The sequence below is a fragment of the Phodopus roborovskii genome, unplaced genomic scaffold (assembly GCF_943737965.1).
Source record: "Phodopus roborovskii unplaced genomic scaffold, PHOROB, whole genome shotgun sequence".
Classification (NCBI taxonomy): domain Eukaryota; kingdom Metazoa; phylum Chordata; class Mammalia; order Rodentia; family Cricetidae; genus Phodopus; species Phodopus roborovskii.
In genome coordinates, this window is record NW_026126515.1 from 326,872 (window position 1) to 346,370 (window position 19,499).

Sequence of the window (19,499 nt, forward strand, 5' to 3'; positions counted from 1 at the left end):
TTCTGGTGGCACCATACTGGTCTTTTTCTTGAATATGTTCTTATAATATCGACTTTCCATCCCTTCTTCCAGTGGTTGCAGGTGGGATTTCTCCCTCTCCTCTCATCTCTTATGGGTGTAGGTGGGTCAAGATTCTGATGTTGTCAACTCTGGATGGTTGTGCCTCTCCCAGAGGATGTAATGGGGTCAGGACTGAGATGTGAGCATACTCTGCATGGTAGGGCCTGGCCAGGGTGGGTTTGCCACATGCTGAGCAGACCCAAAAAGCTCCAAAGGTGGGATGAGGAGGGCTGGGCCTGAGCAGGACTCACATTCACCTCAACCAGACAGCATGGGGGGGGGGTGCAAGACTGCAATTTGGGCAGATTCCAGATGGTCCAGCCTGATAGTGTGGGTCTACTACAAGTGGATCAGACGACAGGTAGCTCCAGGAAGGGGATGGGGTGTTGGGCCTGAGTGAATCCAAACTCACGTCAAGCAGAGGGTGTGTGTGGAAGGGGCAAGACTGCAATGTGGGCAGACTCCAGTTGGTCTTGCCTGCGGGGGCTGCTTTACTACATGCCAAGCAGACCCAGGAAGCTCCAGTGAGGGGATGAGGATAGTTGGCCCTGAGCAGAATCCACACTCACCTCAAGAGGATGGCATAGGGGAGCCAGAAGGAGGCTGCTGGTTTTTAGTGTTAATTTTGTATTCTGCTTCTTTTCCTGAAGTATTTATCAGTTATAGAAGTTTCTTAGTGGATCTTTTTTTTTTTTTTTTTGTCTTTCATGCATAAAATTATACCATCTGCAAATAAAGATACTGTGACTTCTTTCTATGTGTATCCTTTTGACCTCATTCAGTTGTCTTATTGAATAGGTATGGAGATAGTGGACATTCTTATCTTATTTCCTGATTTTAGTGGATATGCTTTAGCTTTCTCTACATTTATGTTGATGTTGGCTGTGGCTTTTTGAAAGTAGCCTTTATTATGTAGAGCCATGTCCCTGGTATCCCTACTTTCTCTGAAATTTTTAACATGAAGAGATACTGAATTTTGTCAAAGGCTTTTTTTTTAAAACACCCAGTGGTTTTTGTCTTTCATTTTGTTTATGTAGTAGATTGCACTTAATTGATTAAACATGTTGAACCATCCCAGTATGTCTGGAATGAAGCCAACTTGATCATGATTGGATAATCCTTTTGAGGCTAAATTTTACATCTCTATTTAAAAGCAATCATGTTTTTGTTGTTGGATCTTTGAGGTTTTGGTGGTAGAGTAATAGTATCTTTGTAAAAAACTAGGAAATGTTCCTTTAGTTTGTGATTTGCAGAATAGTTTGAGAAATATTGGTGTTAATTCAAGAGTTGGAGCCTCCAGGAAATGGAGGTAGGGTCTGAGGAGAGGTCCCTATAAGCATGCTACTACCTACAAGACTTAAGAGTAAGCCTGGAAAGATGTGACTGGAGGGCAGGAAGGCTATAAAACATTTATGGCTGCTGCAACCTGTTAGTAGTTATCTAGGGGGAAGGAATTTACTAGGAAGAACATGCAGGGTCTTTCTTGGGTAATAAAAAATTCTCTATTAGTACTTCTATCTGCAATTCCCCTTTGTCCAGTTTTGTTTCCTGTAGTTAAACTTGTTCTGAAAATACAAAATGAAAATTACTGAAATAGTTTACTTGTTTAAGATTGTCTTCATGATAAGCATGAAGAAACCCTACTTATTTCATTGATGACAGGAATTATCCCTTTGTACAGCTAATCTAAGCTATGTGTTTTACCTTACCAATTAATCACTTGTCAGGTATCTGATTTACTGCATCAGCTACTGCCAAATCACAGTGTTAAATTCCTGTGCTACTTTACTGAATTATGAATCCAAAATACAATATTAGATGCTGGCAATTTATATATCCCACAAATAAACTATTATGTACATTAATTCTAAATATGAAAGTTTGTAATTTAAGGAAAGGAAAAAAGCCATAAGATAAAGTATTGATCCCATGAAATTGTCAAGAAAATGCATGTTTTACCATTATACTTAGTTACATGGAAAAGATATTAAATTATAATTTGTTAGTAGCCTGTAGGAGTCTGTAAATGGAGTTCTTTTTTTAATTTTATTTATTAATTATGTATAGTGTCCTGCCTGCATGTATGCCTGCAGGCCTGAAGAGGGTTCTAGATCTTATTACAAATTGTTGTGAGCCACCATGTAGTTACGAGGAATTGAACTCAGGACCTCTGGAAGGGCAGCTAGTGCTTTTAACCATTAAGCCATCTCCCCCAACACCTGTAAATTGAATTCTTAATTTGTCTAAGTAATAAAAACCCAGAGTCAGATATAGAGAAAAATACAGAGATCAGAGAAAAAGAGCAAGCCACTGCCACACTTTACCTCCTTAGCATCCCAGCAGACAAAAGGCATTGATTCTTTAAGTCTGTATTGGCAGAAAACCTCTATCCAAGTAAAGCTGCATTTCCTCCTTGTGTTAGTAGCTGGTCAAACTTCTAGAGTCTTACACCAGGCAGTTTATTTTAGCTATACTTAAACAGCATAATTTTGGAAAATAGTTTCCTGATAATAATTAACTCAACCCCATGTATATAACAAAGTTTAAGGCATGTTTACATTGAAACATTTTACATTGTGCATAAGGCCTCTTCCATAAAGATTGGTCCTGTTGACTCAGACACAATGCTCAAAATTAGTGTCTATTGTTTCTCAACCTGTGGGTCATGACCCCTTTGACCAGTCTCCGAATATATTTACATTATGATTCATAACAGTAACAAAATAACAGTTATAACATAACAATGAAAACAATTTTATGGTTGGAATGAGGAATTGTATTAAAGGGTCAAAGCATTAGGAAGGTCTAGGGAGAATGACTGAGATAAACATAAAAGTCTGTGGGAATAAGAAGTGGCCTGGCCCTACAGGTAGCATACAGATTACCTAGGCTGTTATAAAATACAAGTGGCATTTTCTTTGAGGATGGGTTTTATTGACTGAGAGGCAAGGCTCAAGGTAAAGATCTAGGGAGGAAGGGTATGGGACAAACAAACATAATACTCTAGGAGATTCAGGTGTGTCTTGGCTATTAACCCAGCTTTCCAGGTGGAAAGCCAGTATACATCTTCTCTTTTGTGGCGGCAACCCTGAATGTTTAACATCTCTGGTTTCCCTAGTGCTTCTCTGTGAGCCCAAGGACCTTGAGTCGTAAATACTACCTATATTTTCAGAATTTTCTAAGGGTATAAACATACTCCAGTAGTTAGATTCTGTGTTGTTTGGATGACTTATAAATTCAATGTCTGTAATTTCTCTATTTTTATGTTAATTTAAAATGAAACTTAGAGTTTTAACTGTATTAAATTTACATTCAATGTTGATCAAACATCATATACTTTAAAGGACATAAAATATGTAAGATAAATGTTATTAATCACGTGTACTAAGAATTAATAGGTTTTTAAGTAGAAGCAACATAATTAACATTTTTAGATGCAATCAGAAATCCTAGTTGTAGCTGGGCGTTGGTGGTGCATGCCTTTAATCCCAGCAGTCAGGAGGCAGAGGCAGGCAATCTCTGTGAGTTCCAGTCCAGCCTGGTATACAGAGCTAGTTCCAGGACAGGCAGGCTCCAAAGCAATACAGAGAAACCCTGTCTCGAAAAACAAAAACACCCCTCTCCCAAAAAACAAAACAAACAAAAGAAATCTTAGTTGTAAAAAGTATTCAGAAACACCATAAATTTTGTTCTGATCTTCTCCACTAGACTGAATAAATATCGCAGTGAAATCCGTTCAGCTTTCTGCTAGGGGCTTCATTGACTAAAGCTTATTATCTACTAATTACTAAGATGTGCTTTATGCACTCCTGGTAAAATGAGTGGATCAGTAGGGTGTCTTAGTAGGGGAGTTTCCAGGACCTGTCATCAGATTTAGAGTGATAGTTAAATGTTGTTTCTTTTTAATTCAGTTTTCTTGAAGAGGTCAGCCATGCTGAAGCTGGCCTTCCCCTGTCAGTCTGTGAAGAGTTTAAAAAGAGTAGTTGTTTTTTTTTTTTTGCTTCTTTATTACCAATCTCTGAGATCACTTAAAAAAAAAATGCGTGTTTATTTAGTTTATGTGTACGAATTTTTGCCCTCACCTTGGTATGTATATCATGTGAATGCAGTACCCAGAGAAGTCAGAAATGATGTGATCTCTGGGTCCTGGAATTATAAGTGGGTATGGGCCTCCATGTGGTCCTGCAGTCCCCTGGAAGATCAGCAGCAACAACCTTTTCCAGTTGTTTTTTAGACAGTCTTAAAAATAGTATCTTGGCTGGGCAGTGGTGGTGCAGGCTGTCATCCCTGCACTTGGGAGGCAGAAGCAGGCACAGGCAAGCCTGGTCTACAGAGTGAGTTCCTGAACAGCCAGGGCTACATGGCTACACAGAAATCCTGTCTTGAAAATCAAAACAATCTTTACTTCACTTAGAAGTTTTGATATAAGGTCTTGTGATCCCATACCTTTAATCCCAACACTAGAAAGGAATATAAGGTGGGAGGAGACAGGAATTCAGTGTAGTCTGAGGTTTGGTGGAGACAGATGCAGTCTGGAAATGCAGTCTGAGGAGCAGTGCAGTCTGAGGACAGGATCACCCCTTTGGTTTGAGCATTGGTAGAGGTAAAAACTCCCTAATGGCTGGCTTCTTTGCTTCTTTGATCTTCTGCATTAACCCCAATATCTGACTCTAAGTTTATTATTAACACCAACTAAATTCCTAAATTTGTGGTTACAAAGATACATATTTTCACTAAAGTATCTGATTCATTTTTGCAACAAGAAATCCTCTTAAATTATTTGTGTACCATTATTCAAACTTGTTTTTAATATGTATGCTTTTCTAGCATTGTATTTCTGTCTACTAAATAAAATGGGATAGAGTGATATGTCAGTAGACAAAAAAAGTTAATGTTCCAGTGTTTATTTGAAAGAAATGAAAGGCTATAAAATTTAAATGAAGAAAACTATTAAAATTACTATAAATATTTTAAGGAATTAATTTTACAACTTTTTGTTTTGTGTTAAGAAATGCCTTTAAACTAAACTGTACAACTAGTACTTATTCATATGTATCCAGTAAAGTACTCTTCCATTCATTGTAAGCTCCTTAAGAGGAATATTTACAGATTTAATTTTGAGCACCCTGCATATTTTCTTACATATATTGAATGTTCAATAGCATTATATTTAATAAATGTTTCACATTTAGACAACTGGTATTTCTTGAAAGAATTAATATTTTTCTTCCCCATGTTTAAGAGCTATTTTCAGGTAATATAACTATACTTATTTATATAAATACAATAAAATATATGGTTTTATAAGTGCTAATTTTTACCGATTTAAAAATGGTTGTTATGTTAGTCTCTTTTTATGTTATTGATTTTTATTTTTTTGATGTTTGGTATTTGTCATCTTGAAAAAACCTAGACATATCTGAAAAAAAGGTACATTTTTAAATTATTATGAAAGTTATTTATTTTACATCCTGACTGCAGTGTCCCCTTCCTCCTCTCTTCTCCTTCCATTCTTCCCTCTCCCCGCTCCTCCCCTGTTTCTGTTCAGAAAAGGCCAACCAAGCCTCCCAAGGGTATCAAAAAAAAAAAAAAAAACATTATATCAAGTTGTAGTAAGACTAAGCACCTCTCTGTATTAAGACAAGAAGAGGGCTTTTTAATTGAGGAAATGCCGATTGGCCTTTAGGCATAGCTGTAGAGCATTTTCTTGATTGATATTTGTTGTGGAAAAGCCCAGATCATTGGTTATGGTTCCATTCCAGAATAGGTCTACCTGGATGGTATAAGAAAGCAGCTGAGCAAGCTACAAGGAACAAGTCAGTAAAAAGCATTCCTCTGTGACCTCTCTGTTTTAGTCCCTGCCTCAAGGTTCCTACCTTTAGTCCCTACTTTGACTTCCTTCAGTAATGGAGTGTGATCTGAGAGTTTTAAGATGAAATAAACCTTTTCTTTGGTAATGGTGTTTTATCATGGAAGTAGAATCCTTAACTAAGACATTTACTAAAGATCTTGATCATTTTTGTTCATCTCTTATAGCCTAGGTAGCAATGGAAAAAACCACATATTAATCAAGTAATAATGCTAGTTCTATAAAAATAGATAAGTGTATTAAAATGAACTTTCATTAACACTGAAATTAATTATTATTGTGTATATAATAGACATAGTTTACTAAAATACCAAAATATTATTAAAAACATCTTTGTACACAGAGTGTATACTTTTAAAAATATATACAAAAGTGTATATTAAATTATCTTCAAGTAGACACAATTTTCATTTTCTTTTGTTTTACAATAATAATTTCTTCAGTCCTTGTTATTTCCTACATCTTTTTTATAGCTTACCCAATTTAAAAAAGTAAAATGGAATAACAATATTCTCAAAAACTCAAATTCAAACCCACAAAATATTATTAGTTTTCTTAGCCTGTTTCTTTTACTACTATAACTACTCCATCTTAATCATTACCAAATCATATCACTTGCATCTCCAAAATTATATTGAACTTATCCACATTATGTCATCTGTTACCTCCTTGGTTCATATAACCATAACTTCTAGCTTAACCTATTACAGAATTTCTAAATATTTCTTTCTGTTACCTTATGCTAAGCTAGTCTTCATACAGCACAGCCAGAGAAACCTTTTATTAACAGGAAATCAAACTATGACATTGCTTTTTATTTGAAAAAATAATTTAATAAGTTTCTAATTTATTAAAGCTAGACTAGTTAGAACATGGTTTGTGACCTTCTCTGCCATCTTATTACCATTTTTTTTTCATTCTATTTATACAAGTTACACAGGCTTTCTTCTACTGAATAGTAAGCAAACCCCTATTCTATCTTTTTATTTTATTAGTATTTACTTTTTCAGTTTTGCCTCCCTGTACCTGAAATATCTTTTTTCTCTCAACCTTTTCATATGACTGGGTTTATGGGTCTCCGTCTACCTATTCTTCTGCAATTACACTTCCTGTATTGTGGCCTATCTCTATAACTATGCAGTTGGCCTTAATTATAGTATTATTCATTGTTGTTTAGTTTTTAATCTTTCTAAGTGCTGTGAAAATTGTTAATTCGTTATTTGCTTCAGATAATAAAATACTTGATACTTACCTACTAGTAAATTTATGTTTGATATGAACATTTTTCCAGTTTTCTGAAATATTACTTGGATTGCAAGGTCATCAAATAGTGAAATGAAATATATTGATACTGATGATTTCAAAATATTACATTTCATTGTTATAAATATGTCAACATTTTAGATTATAATTGAAAAAACTTTAATTTTTGTGGATAATATAAATGGTATGAATTAATATACTTGTTAATGTCTGAGGATGTCACTAATATTGCTCAGCTACTCAGTGTTTATTGAATTCATTTGACATTATACTATTCAAGCAGCCTAAATTAAAGAATAGTACAAGTTTTCGATCTATTGTCCAGAATGATCCATGAATGAAATGAAATGGAGTAGAAATTGAATGAAACTCATTATCAAGCTAATTTTAGCAGTTTTCTATAAGAAACTATCATTAAGAGCCACATTTCCCACATAATGGTATCCATCCTACCACAACCTTAAAATGTTACCATGGCCAGCACAGTGTAGTTTATGAGGAAAATCATCACATCTGTCAAACATAGTCCTGGCTCAAATTAATTCATTGTATTGCACCATATGGTGACACATCTTTGTGAAGCTGAATTTCCCATAGTAAACTGACATAAAACAAAAAGTAAGTAATGTAAGAAAATCATTGTCAAGTAGGGAATAAGTAATGGAGGTATCCACTGTGATTCCAAACTTTTAGATCTGTATATAGCCCAAGAGATAAATTTAAAATAATAATTTTTCTTTTAATTTAAATGTTGATATTTTCAAGTAATTGCTTAGTTATTAGAACATAAAACCTAGTAGACAGAACTATCCATAGCAGCTCTAGATTTAGGGGTACTTTGAAATACTAAAGTTGGGAAACTTTCCATGAATCATTAAAATATTTTTCATAGATAATTTCATTTGTTTTATGGTATTTCCTGGATATCTGGTCTTCAGCAGCACTCTGAGAAGAGTTCTGTTTATTAAGAAAATAATATCCAAAACTATTTGAGTTTTATGGGGTTTGAACTGAATATAATGGAGGCATAAATAAACAAAAGTAGAGCCGAGGATATAGTTAAGTTGGTATAACATGCAAGACACACAAAGGTTCAGTTCTGGTAACACCATAAAATGGGTATGGTGGTTTGTAATCCCAGTACTGAGAATGGAGACCAGAGGATTGGATGTTCAAGGTCATCTGCAGCTTGTGACAAAAACACCCCACCCCATATATTTGTGTATTTGCACTCACACCACACACTCACCCACCCACCCCCACACACAGACACACCTATCTAGATGCAATAATAGGGCTGTTAATCAGATATCTTTGTGTGTAAAACAATAATTCAGTTGTTTTTCTGTAAGATTTTGACAGCAATTTGTGTACAATAGTCAGAAGTAAGTTATAAATAAGAGAAATTGTCTTATAGTTTCTCCTTGCTTTGATAAACTATCCTGACAAAAACAACATAAGGAAGGAAGGAAAGTAGACAGGTTGGTTGGTTTTATTTAAAAGCTCATAGTTCATGGTGGAGAAGTCAAGGCAGCAAGAAAAGAGCTATGAATTTATACTAGTTATGTTTGCTCTCTCCATTTTTCATTTTATAAAGTCCATGATTCCCTATGCAGTGAGTGGCCCCACCCACAAAGAAGATGAGTCTTTCTATATTAATTAACATATGAACATATTCAGGAGAGTCTGTCAGGTATGTCCCTTGGCCCATTTCCTGGTGATTCTAGATACTGTCAAGTGACAACAGTAACTATCACAGTAGTCTTCTATGCACTGGCTGTTATTTTCCAAAAGTGAAGTTAGAACTCTGGCTGTTCAAATCACTTCCAAGTGACTACTAGTATTCTTGGAAACATTTAAAATGGTGAAATTTCCCTGAAACATAAGCCTGATTATTATGAGACAATAAGAAATCTTCAGTCAGTTGTGGTGATTGGAAAATAATTGTTAGGTTTTAAAAATTCATTCTTTAATATTATTCCAAAGAGTGACCCAAAATTCAAATTAGAAAGTAAAGCACTGTTAATTCAAACATATTTTTTTTTTGTTTCAGTGAAATGTGTTAAACTAAAACAGACTTCTGTTCCTAAAATAGTTACATAAGAAAGTTTGTTGTCACAGAAGACTTTCCCCCCCTAAAGTAAGTCTACTATAAAGGATATAGTCTTTATTTAAAACTTTAAGCTACAAATATTTATCCTTGTGAGCCATCTGCTCAGCTCAGTAACCATAGGAATTCTAGGCTGAAATATGAAAAAATAGAAATACTTGAAAATCTGAGTATTGCTGACTCTTGATTTTTTTTTTTTTTAACAGCATGTGTCTTCCTTTGAGCAAAAATAGGATGATACAGATTCTTATTTGTGAAATATTATGTTAGGTTCATTTAAAAGCAAGAGTTTTAAACAAAATACTCGTTCTGAATAAAATGACTTTATTAAAATGCCCAATTACTACTACTCTAAGTGAGAATAATGGTTAACTGTTTGCTGTGTTTGTTGATAAATAATGTATGTCAATTCTTTAGACTATAAAGAGATCCTATTACCAGAATGTATTAATAATTTTAAATTGTTATGTCGGAATCACTGCCACGTATAGTTTCATACCAATAGTGTCAGCAACTGTGAAGAAGGCAGAGATAGTATACCAGGGCACACAAGTCACATCTTGCCTGTGCTACACAGTGAGAGCCTGCCCCAACTCCCAGAACTGTCTGTGCTTTTTAAAATAACTTTTATTTTACACACATTGGTGTTTTGCCTGCATGTATGTTTATATGAGGGTATTAGATCCCCGGAACAGGAGTTGGGAGCTGTTGCGTCTACTTTGACCAGCAAAGAAAACGCAACGTTCAGACTCTTCTGTAACAAAAACAGACAGGTCCATATACACAGAAGCAAGCCAGATTCTCAGCTTTTAGCCAAATATGGAATTGTTTAATAAAGAGAGCACTCACCATCGGTAAGGTGGAGGGCAGAAGCCAGCGCCATCTTTAAGGCGCGGCACTTTGCAGCTCTCTACAGGGAGTTTTTGTGTGGGTGCTGGGAATTGAACCTGGGTCCTCTGGGAAAGCACTCGGTGCTCTTAACCACTGAGCCATCTCTCCAGTCCTCAGACTATCTGATGTTTTTAAAAAGCTAATTTATAGAACTTGTAGGTTCTTTGTGTTCATTTTTAAAGGAGATGAATAATAAGCCAGTGGGAATTTTATAAGACCTTTTTAGTCTGTTGACCTCTAGATTAGGGAAGATGTAAGTTGACATTATTAAACTTAACAGTTTTGAAGGAGTTGTGCTCTGAAGCCTACAGACCTTTAAAAGTGAAAAGTCCCTATTGCTGTTTTTAAATAATTTTATTAAAAAAATTTTTATGGTTATAAAAATCTTATTAGTTCTCTTCCACCAACTTCCCCCATATTCCATCCACCTCTGTACTCACCCAAATCCATGACCTTTCTTCCTTCCTTCCTTCCTTCCTTCCTTCCTTCCTTCCTTCCTCCCTCCCTCCCTTTCTTCCTTCCTTCCTTTCTTTCTTCCTTTCTTTCATGACCTTTGTATGTCATCAGCCCATATTAGCTCTTAGGGAGTGGCACGATTAGATGAGGCCTCATGGAAGTAGGTGTGGCCTTGTTGGAGAAAGTATGTCACTGTGGTGGTGTGCTTTGAGGTTGTCTATGCTCAAGCTACAACTAGTTCAGATCACTTCCTGTCACCTGCAGATCAAGATATAGGACTCTCAGATCCTTCTCTAGTCTGTGTGTACACCACCATGTCCTGGAGTGATGATAAACCAATCCAACAAAGAATGTACCCAAAGGAATCAAATTAAAGATGTGATGGACATAACACATGTGTTACTGCAATATTTCACAGTAATTAAGTCATGGAACCTGTGTGGATAACACTCACTAGATAAATGAACAGAAAATGCTTAATTTTTCCAGAAAAGAAAATTTGGAAGTAATGGAGTAGTATTCATCCATAAAGAACAACAGAGTTATATCATTTGAAAAAAGTGGCTGAAATTGAAGATTGTGTTTGAAGAAACAAGCTAGATTTAAAAAGACAAGTATGTTTTCTGCGCAGAGAATCTAGATATAAGGCAATGTGGCATGAAAATAGAAGGGGTGCTCTTTATAAATAGGATGTGAACCCAGGGAATGGGGGCCCAATATGCAGTGGGTCACCTAATTATAATAAATTTAATATATAACAAAGAAGCATACATATGTATATACATACATATATATGACAATTTCATAATGAAGCCCATTTTTTTATATGCTGCAGTTAAATATTTGTTAAAAAAAAAAAAAAAACCAAAAAGGAGGGATTAGTTAAGGAAAGCTGGCAGGAAACAGGCCTAGATAGGGCCTAGCATTTATAATTAAGAAAATAATAAGACTCCGTGTATGTATTAGGGAGCTGGGTGGTAGCACCCACAAAGAATAAAATAATCAAGAATGTTTTGACATACTAGCGTGGGCCTCAAATTTACACAGGACCTGAGAAAGCTTGAAAAAAGGGATAAGGCTCCTTGAAGAATTTCTGCCTGCTGGGGAGCATTTAAGCAGCCAATATATAAAGTAGGAACAAAAATCTACAGAAAAATGCCTGCCATACTGCAAGCAGCATCATTTCAGTACTCTAGGGAGGTTAAATACAGTTTTTCATCACAAACTCCCAACCTGACTGTGTGCTTCAGGCTTTGCTTTCACAGATCAAGAAGTGGATAGGTACAGCCACCAAAGCTGACGACACACTGCTAAGCAGTTTAAAGTTTGCTCATTCTATCAACGAGGCTAAAAGATACTCAATAAAGGAGGTGCAGATGGAGAAACATCTAAATAGGTTCCAGTGTGTTTAACAATGATGTAGGCTTAAGGAAGAAAAGAAAATGGGTGTAGACAGTCACAGAAAGATGTTAAAAACATAAAGTCTTTCTCTCTTTAATAGAAGTTAAATAATATAAAAGAAAAAGGCCATGTAAGATGGGAAATACACAGAGAGACTGGATCCTGTATGTTATTGTTTTGATTTTGAATTTTTTGATTGTTGAGAAACTAACAATAGCTGTGAACTTGACTATAAAACTGAGCCAATCTTAACTTTAAAAAAGATGTCAGAATGTATTTTTCAAATGGAAATTTTTTTTTAAATGCTTTGGAGTTATGTTCCCACAGAAGATGAGAGGCTGTGGATTCCTTCAGGGTTAATATGGATCAGGTTTGATCAGGCAGGAACACCTGAATCTTGACAGGTGCTATCTGTGAACAAAGATTATAGTGGGTCTCTTCCCAGGACTTGGTCATTGTCTCAAATTTTCTCTCTGGGACCGTACAGACACTTCATCCACAGACAGCAGAAAGTATGATAGAGAAAACAAGGTCCACCTTCCCAAGATTTCAGGGCTGTGGATGATCTTTGGTTATTTGGTGGGTCATTGATATTTGTTATCATTTAGGGGATTATAGTATATTGACACAAATTTAAAGTTATTTTTGTTACACTGTATATATGTTTCTACTCTTGTTTAAATGATTTGTATATTGATATAAATCTAAGGTAATTTTTGTTACCACATACTATATGGTTTCTACTTTTGTTTGAGGTAGTGTACGTATACAGTTCATTTGAATATATAAGGTAAAATGCTAGTTTTTGAAAGCTTATTATTATAAACTATTTAGGATAATCAGGAAACATAGCTTAGTAGTTAGTTATCTAACAATCAGATTTTTAGATGTTAGGCATGTTTTTAAGATCATATAGAGATATATTTTAGAAGGATAGATAGGTAGATGGATGGATAGACAGACAGACAGACAGACAGGCAGGCAGATAGATAGATAGATATGACATCCATCCATTTTCCTGTAATTTTTAAAATATACTCTTTTTAGAGCTAAATAGCATCCCTTCTCTGTGTGTGAGTGTATAATAAGCATGCACATTTACCAACTTAAAAAAATGAATACAAGTTGAGCATCTCTATTTGAAATCTTGAAACCTGATTGATATGCTATAAAACTAAAGCATTTTGAACATAAACATGATGCCTTAAGTGAAAATTCAACATGACTTCTTGCAGGCACCCTAAAGATATGTTTAAAAATTACCCAAAGGCTGTGTATAAAACACAGGGCCAGTGAGATAACTCAGCTAGTAAAGGCATTTGCCACCATCTCTGACAATCCAAGTTTCACCTTGGAACCCACATACTAATAGGATAGAACTGTCATTGGCATGCTGTCCTTTGACCTCTATGTGTACTTTGGTCCATGGTGACACACACACACCCATAAATAAATAAATATTCTTTTAACATCAATGACTTTATTATATGTATATGTATATATGTATATGTATATATGTATATATTACAAAATCCAAAAATAGGAGATCTGAATACTTGTATAATGGAGACTTCTGTACTGCATGTAGTATTAAAGCTATTATTATCCGAGTGACTGACACTCTATAAGCTTTTTTTATATTCATTCTAGAGTTTATTCTTTCTTCATCAGTTAGATGGAAGTTTTTTCCCTGTCAGGTCCCACCACCCTTCAGTTCCAAATAAGCACACAAAGACATATTAATTATTAAAGTGTTGGCCTATGGCGAGGGCTTCTTACTGGCTAGTTCTGTCTTACTTATCTGTGTATTGCCACAAGGCTGTGGCTTACCTGTAATCCTGTATGTTACTCCTTGGGCATAATGTCATCTCTCCCTTTCAGCCTATCTATGCCTTCTTCTCCCCAGCCTTCTCCTGTGGTATAACCCTGCCTATGCTTTCTGCCTTGCTTTTGCCCAATCCTCGTTTTATTCATCAACCAATAAGAGAAACATACATACAGAATAGCATCTCCCATCATCTCCTCTTTTCTGTCTAAATGAAAAGGGCTTTAACTTTAATATAGTAAAATTATGTATAACAAAACAGTTATCAAATAAGAACTATAGTTAATATTTAGTCTGCTAACATTTGGCAAAATTTAAGAAAATTTTCTGTCATCTATTTTTGTGAGTTTACAGTTTTTTATGTAACTTATCTTTTATCATAACTAAGGATAACCATAACCATAACTATGCCTCTTCAACTGCATCAAAGACCTCAGAAGGATAATATATAAACTCTTACATTGACAGAGACATCTCACTGCCTGGACAGTCACCCAAAGTTCCTCTGTAACGTTGGAGCATCAGTCTTCAGGCCATAGGCTATAGAGTGTCTGGTAGACTTTTCAGTGAAGTGGGGAATTTGAGACTGTCCTGCCTGTATTGTCAGTTTGTCAGTCATTTTTCTCTGTGTCCTGTAGAATGTCTGGTAGACACTTCCATTAACTAGAAATCCTGAAGGACTGTCCCATCTTGTTTTGCCAAATTCAGCAATCACTTACCTGTGGGTCTTGTATGTCCACTTTGGACAGTCCAGGCAAGAGCAGTTTCTAGTGCAAATGGCAAGCTCCATAACAAATTACTTCAATGCCCATATTCTTTTCTGAAGTAATTAATGTGCCAGGAGCAGTTATGTCTCACTGTCATGAAAAACCCAAACCATTTTAAATGCCATATTCTGTAGGTCTTTGAAAGGTTTGAGGACTATCTATTCATCTCAAATATATCTCTTTATATCTATGAAACCTAACTAACATAATTAAAAGTTTTGACTATTTTTTCCCCAGAAAGAGTTGCTTATCACTCACTGTTTCCTTTTGGGTTTTCTGAATTGCGTCTGAATTGCTATTATTATTATTATTATTATTAATTTGGTTTTTTTTTTTTTTTTTTGAAATACAGTTTCTCTGTGTAACGTCCTTGACTGTCCTGGAGCTTAGTCTGTAGAATAAACTATAACAGCCATGTCATATCTGGTTTGCCTTACCTTCTTAATGGTCAAAACCATTCCTCTTGGTTTAAAGATAACTTTCTAGGACCAGATTAAGGTATCTAAGTTGCTTGCTTTTTTTTTTTTTTTAACAGTAATCATGAGAAAAATGAATTGTTTTTGTAAATAGGATTCAGATTCATCATAGCAATGAAGCTTTGTATTTTTCTACCTTAATCAACCATTTTCAGTATAGCATCTTTGAATGTTTTTTATAATAAATTGGAACTGTTTCTGTACTCTGTCCCATTTATGTAACAATCGTTGCATATGTTAATTATAAAGAATTGTTAAACAGAAAAACTGTAAAAAAGTTTTATAAAGTAAAACTTTCAATTAAAAAATTAAATATTAGGACTCAAACTGTTTATAACTCACAATTTATTTTCTCTTTCATAGTGCTGGACACATTCATCTCTCAAACTCTGTTTTTAACAAAAATTAAGCAAAATCAGTATTGGTTCATTAATTGTGACAATTGCACCACACAAATATAAGATGATAATTATTAAGATACTAGGAAATGGTCTTAGGGCCAGATATGTTAACTTCATTTTGTGTTCAGTTTTCAGAAACCTTAAACTATTCCAAGAAATTAAGTTCATTAATTAAACAAGTAAAAACAGGTTTGCTCTTTGTTCTTGATATATGTTGTGACATAATTCAGCAATAAACGTGGCAGCTTCAGTATTATTAAAACCATCAATAATGGAAGTTTATTTCAGAATAAAAGTCCAATGTATTATTTTTTCTTTGGATAGTCATTGTCTGTCTCTTCTAAACTAATAAGTGGGAAAAAATGAAGCAAAAAGTTTTCCCCGTGGGTATCGAGGGAGGTCTTGGGAGATTTCTGTTAGCTCTCTAATGCTAATGGAATATATAATTCATACACTTTTACACTGTTGCTGGTTTTAAGAATATTTTCTTCTCCTAATTTCAGGTTGGGTGGGACTATATCAGCATACAAGATAGTTCCAGATGAAATAGAAGAAATCAAGGTATAGTATGAAATTTTCATGTCTGCTGAGGTTTTTATTTTATTTAGAAACTAAGGGGAAATTTTTACTTCTTAAATGTAATTGAATCTTTTGGTTTGTTAAGACATGATTAAACTTCTAGTTATTTAAGTTAAAAATACATGCATAATTATAGAATCACTATCACATTTTATCTACTGTTTTCAAACAATTCTGTGAAAAAATTTAAGGAAAAATATAAAAACACTATGTGATTTATTGGAAATATAAGACAGTATTGTTTTTAAACTTTAATATATATATAACAATTTATCTTTTTAATATCACCAGTCTTGTGGCTAATATATAAAAATCTCAAATTACAATACTTCATTTGATTGAAGTTTTCAGTATCTAATTCAGTAAGCTGAAAAATTTATAATGAATTCTTTATTTATTTTAAATCATTTAAACTCATTATTATGTGAGAAACTTGGTTTCAGTATGTGCCTCTTTTATTGTAAGATCTCTTAAGGAAATAATGCTTTACCTTTGTCCTAGCATTAAAAAAGGAAAACGAAGGTTTGGATGATATTCATTATGGAGAGAAACTTGCCTAGCTCGCACAAAGCCCTAGATCCATTCTGTTCCACCACATAAAACTGATACAGTGATTGAGGCAAGCCTGTAATCCAAGCAATTAGCAATTAAAGTCAAGAGGATCATCCCAAGTTTGGGGCCAGCCTGGTATATACATCAAGTTCTAAGCCAACTGGATTATATAATGAGATCTCACCATCTCAAGGGGTGAAAAACAGAAAAATTTAGCAGTGTGTGATGGTTGTATTACTCCCAGCACCTGGGAGGCAGAAGCAGGAGAATCTATGTGTGTTCTAGGTCATCCTGATCTTCAAATTTTGACAGCCCAGACTGTAACATAGAAAAACACTGTCTCAAAATACCAAAAGAAAAAAAGAATTTCAAGGGTGTCAGGATTCATTAGAAAGTCAGCCTAAAATCACGCAAAAAGAAGAATCCTATGATTGACATTAGGTTTTGTAATCTCATAGCCATTAGTTGAGACTTTGCTAGTAAATAGAATCAACTTGAATAGTTCTATTAGGCAATAACATTAAGTGGGCTAAAGACATATCCTAGAGCAGATATTCACTAGAAGCAATAGATTTATATTTAACTAAGTTACAGAAAAGTTGACTCTTCTTGTAAGGGGTTTGTTTATTTATTTATTTATTTATTTATTTATTTATTAGTGAGGTTTTATTTCATTTTGTCTGATTTTAGAATCATGAGTTTTATCAGGATATTCCTTGAAGCATATGACATGTAACTGAATGGAGTTTGAGCATTGAGGCACAGAAATGTTTTCAAATGTGTTGGTGTAAAAACTTTTAAAACTTTTTGTTGTTGTTTTGTTTTGTTTTTAGATAAATGCTTTTTCTGTGTAATACCCCTGACTGTTCTAAAACTTTCTCTGCATGCCAGGGCTAGCCTTGAATTCAGAGTCCACCTGCCTCTGCCTCCTTGGTGCTAGGATTAAGGGCATACATCAATCCACCAGGTAGAGTCAAGTAATCTGAAATTGTCAAAAGTATATGATGTAGCTTAAGCTTGATGTCCTATGTATAATGTACTGTGTATAAATATACATGTTTTATTGTATATTTTTAGTCTTAAAATGATGTCAATTAATGAAACCTAACTCAGTTTTGTCAGGCATATTATATTCTTAATGTTTAAACATGAAGAACTATTATTTAGTTCATATATTGCTTATGAATTATTTGCTCCAGATAATATTACAATAAATTTATCAGTTTTCAAAAGTATTGTTACTGAAAACACTTCTAAAATCATCAAAAATGAAGTGACTTCAGTCATCCAAAGTCTTCTTTTTAGGTCAATCAGTTAACCTTCAGTTTAACAGAGCCAAGGAGAGATCTGGTCTTCCATCTCCACCCCTCCATTTCTTCCCACAGCCATCCTTTCTAAGACACCTATCTAGGAACACTATGACTAACAGGACAGTGGAACGTGGAGCTAGTCATCATTGTCTTACCTTTTCTTTTGAATGTCAGTGAGGCCTAGTTTGGCCAAGTTGTCACTCCTTTGCCATATCAACAAGATTGGTGACACTGCACAGTGTCAGTTAACCATTTTCTTTCTGCATTCTTGGTCTTGTCATCTGCCCCTATTTAGTATCAACAGTGAAGCCCACTTTCACCAGGCAAGCCTTTTGGGTTACAACAGGAAAGTGTACTGTCAGTGTCCGGTTATCGTCATAATTTATTATATTTTCTCTTTGTTCATATTCAGAAATTCATAATACTGGTTTAAAAATTTGTAAAGAAATGGTATGTACAGATATGGAACAAATGTCCCCACAGTCCAGGAAAAAATTATAGAATAGAAGGAAGTGGCATAGTTTTAGGTACTGCAAAGAAGAGCTTTTAATCACAAATTCTCTGTTTAGATATGCTGCCGTAATGGATAGGGAATATAAAGATGCTTACGTAAAAAAACTAAAATTCTGTCGCTGTGTGGCTTACCTTGAAAAAATTGCAGCTATCTACATTCCCCAGAAAGAAAGTAAATAACAACACAAGGCTTAAAACTTGAAGAAGTAAAACACTGTCAAGTCAGGGGTAAAGTAGACTCATAGAACTTTTAAAGCCTCATATGAAGGCCCAAACAAATTTAAGATTATATGGCTTGATATTCCTTGTAAGTAGAATAAATATTTAGCACATTTGTATTTAAAAAATCAAAATATAAAGTTATCTAAATTACATTTGTATTTAAAACATAGAAATATAACGTTACCTAAATAGAAATAAGTTTTCTGTATGTCATGTGAAATTGTTAACATTGTTAATGTGGCGCACTGAAAATTACATTTGTATGTAGCAAGTTCGAGAAAACCCACTAAGAAAAATGTACAAAATAACATATTCAAAGTATTACAAATAAAGATGGAAATCAGATAAAGGCTTAAGTGAACAATAGTAAGGCAATCTAGAAACAGTATTCAAACAGACATTAATACAACCATTTTAAACCTTAAGTTATCAGCAATTAACTCATATATATTGATGTTTAATAAGGATGAGGAGAAACAAATAGGCCAAATAGATGTTTATTCAGGGAGAAATAACTTACAACATACACAGATGAACACCAGCACGTTCCTGGTCCCAAGGATGCCTCCGGATGTTCTTCTGTCCCCATGCTGCAAGAAAGAGAGCTCTCAGAGCCCCCTCCTCAGACTTAGTTCCTCCAGGTAACATCTGCCCCTGTCTCCACCCCAATGGACATGGTCTATGCCACAGGTGCGGACAAAGTGAATATCTCACTAAAATTCCCCTTTTAGTCTAAAGAAAAGATTTAGCCTTGATTAAAAAAAAAAAAAAAAAAAAAAAAAAAACTATATACAAAACAGTGAA

The 19,499-nt window shown here is 34.5% G+C and overlaps 1 protein-coding gene across 12 annotated transcripts in view; it reads left to right on the plus strand.

The window, feature by feature from the left end:
* Gphn (gephyrin) overlaps nt 1–19,499 on the plus strand; it is a 360,226-nt gene that overhangs the window by 85,262 nt on the left and 255,465 nt on the right. For all 12 annotated transcript variants that reach the window (XM_051196174.1, XM_051196176.1, XM_051196182.1 and 9 more), the window contains exon 3: nt 16,023–16,080. In XM_051196174.1, coding sequence (XP_051052131.1) covers nt 16,023–16,080 — 58 coding nt within the window. The remainder of the gene's footprint in view (nt 1–16,022; nt 16,081–19,499) is intronic.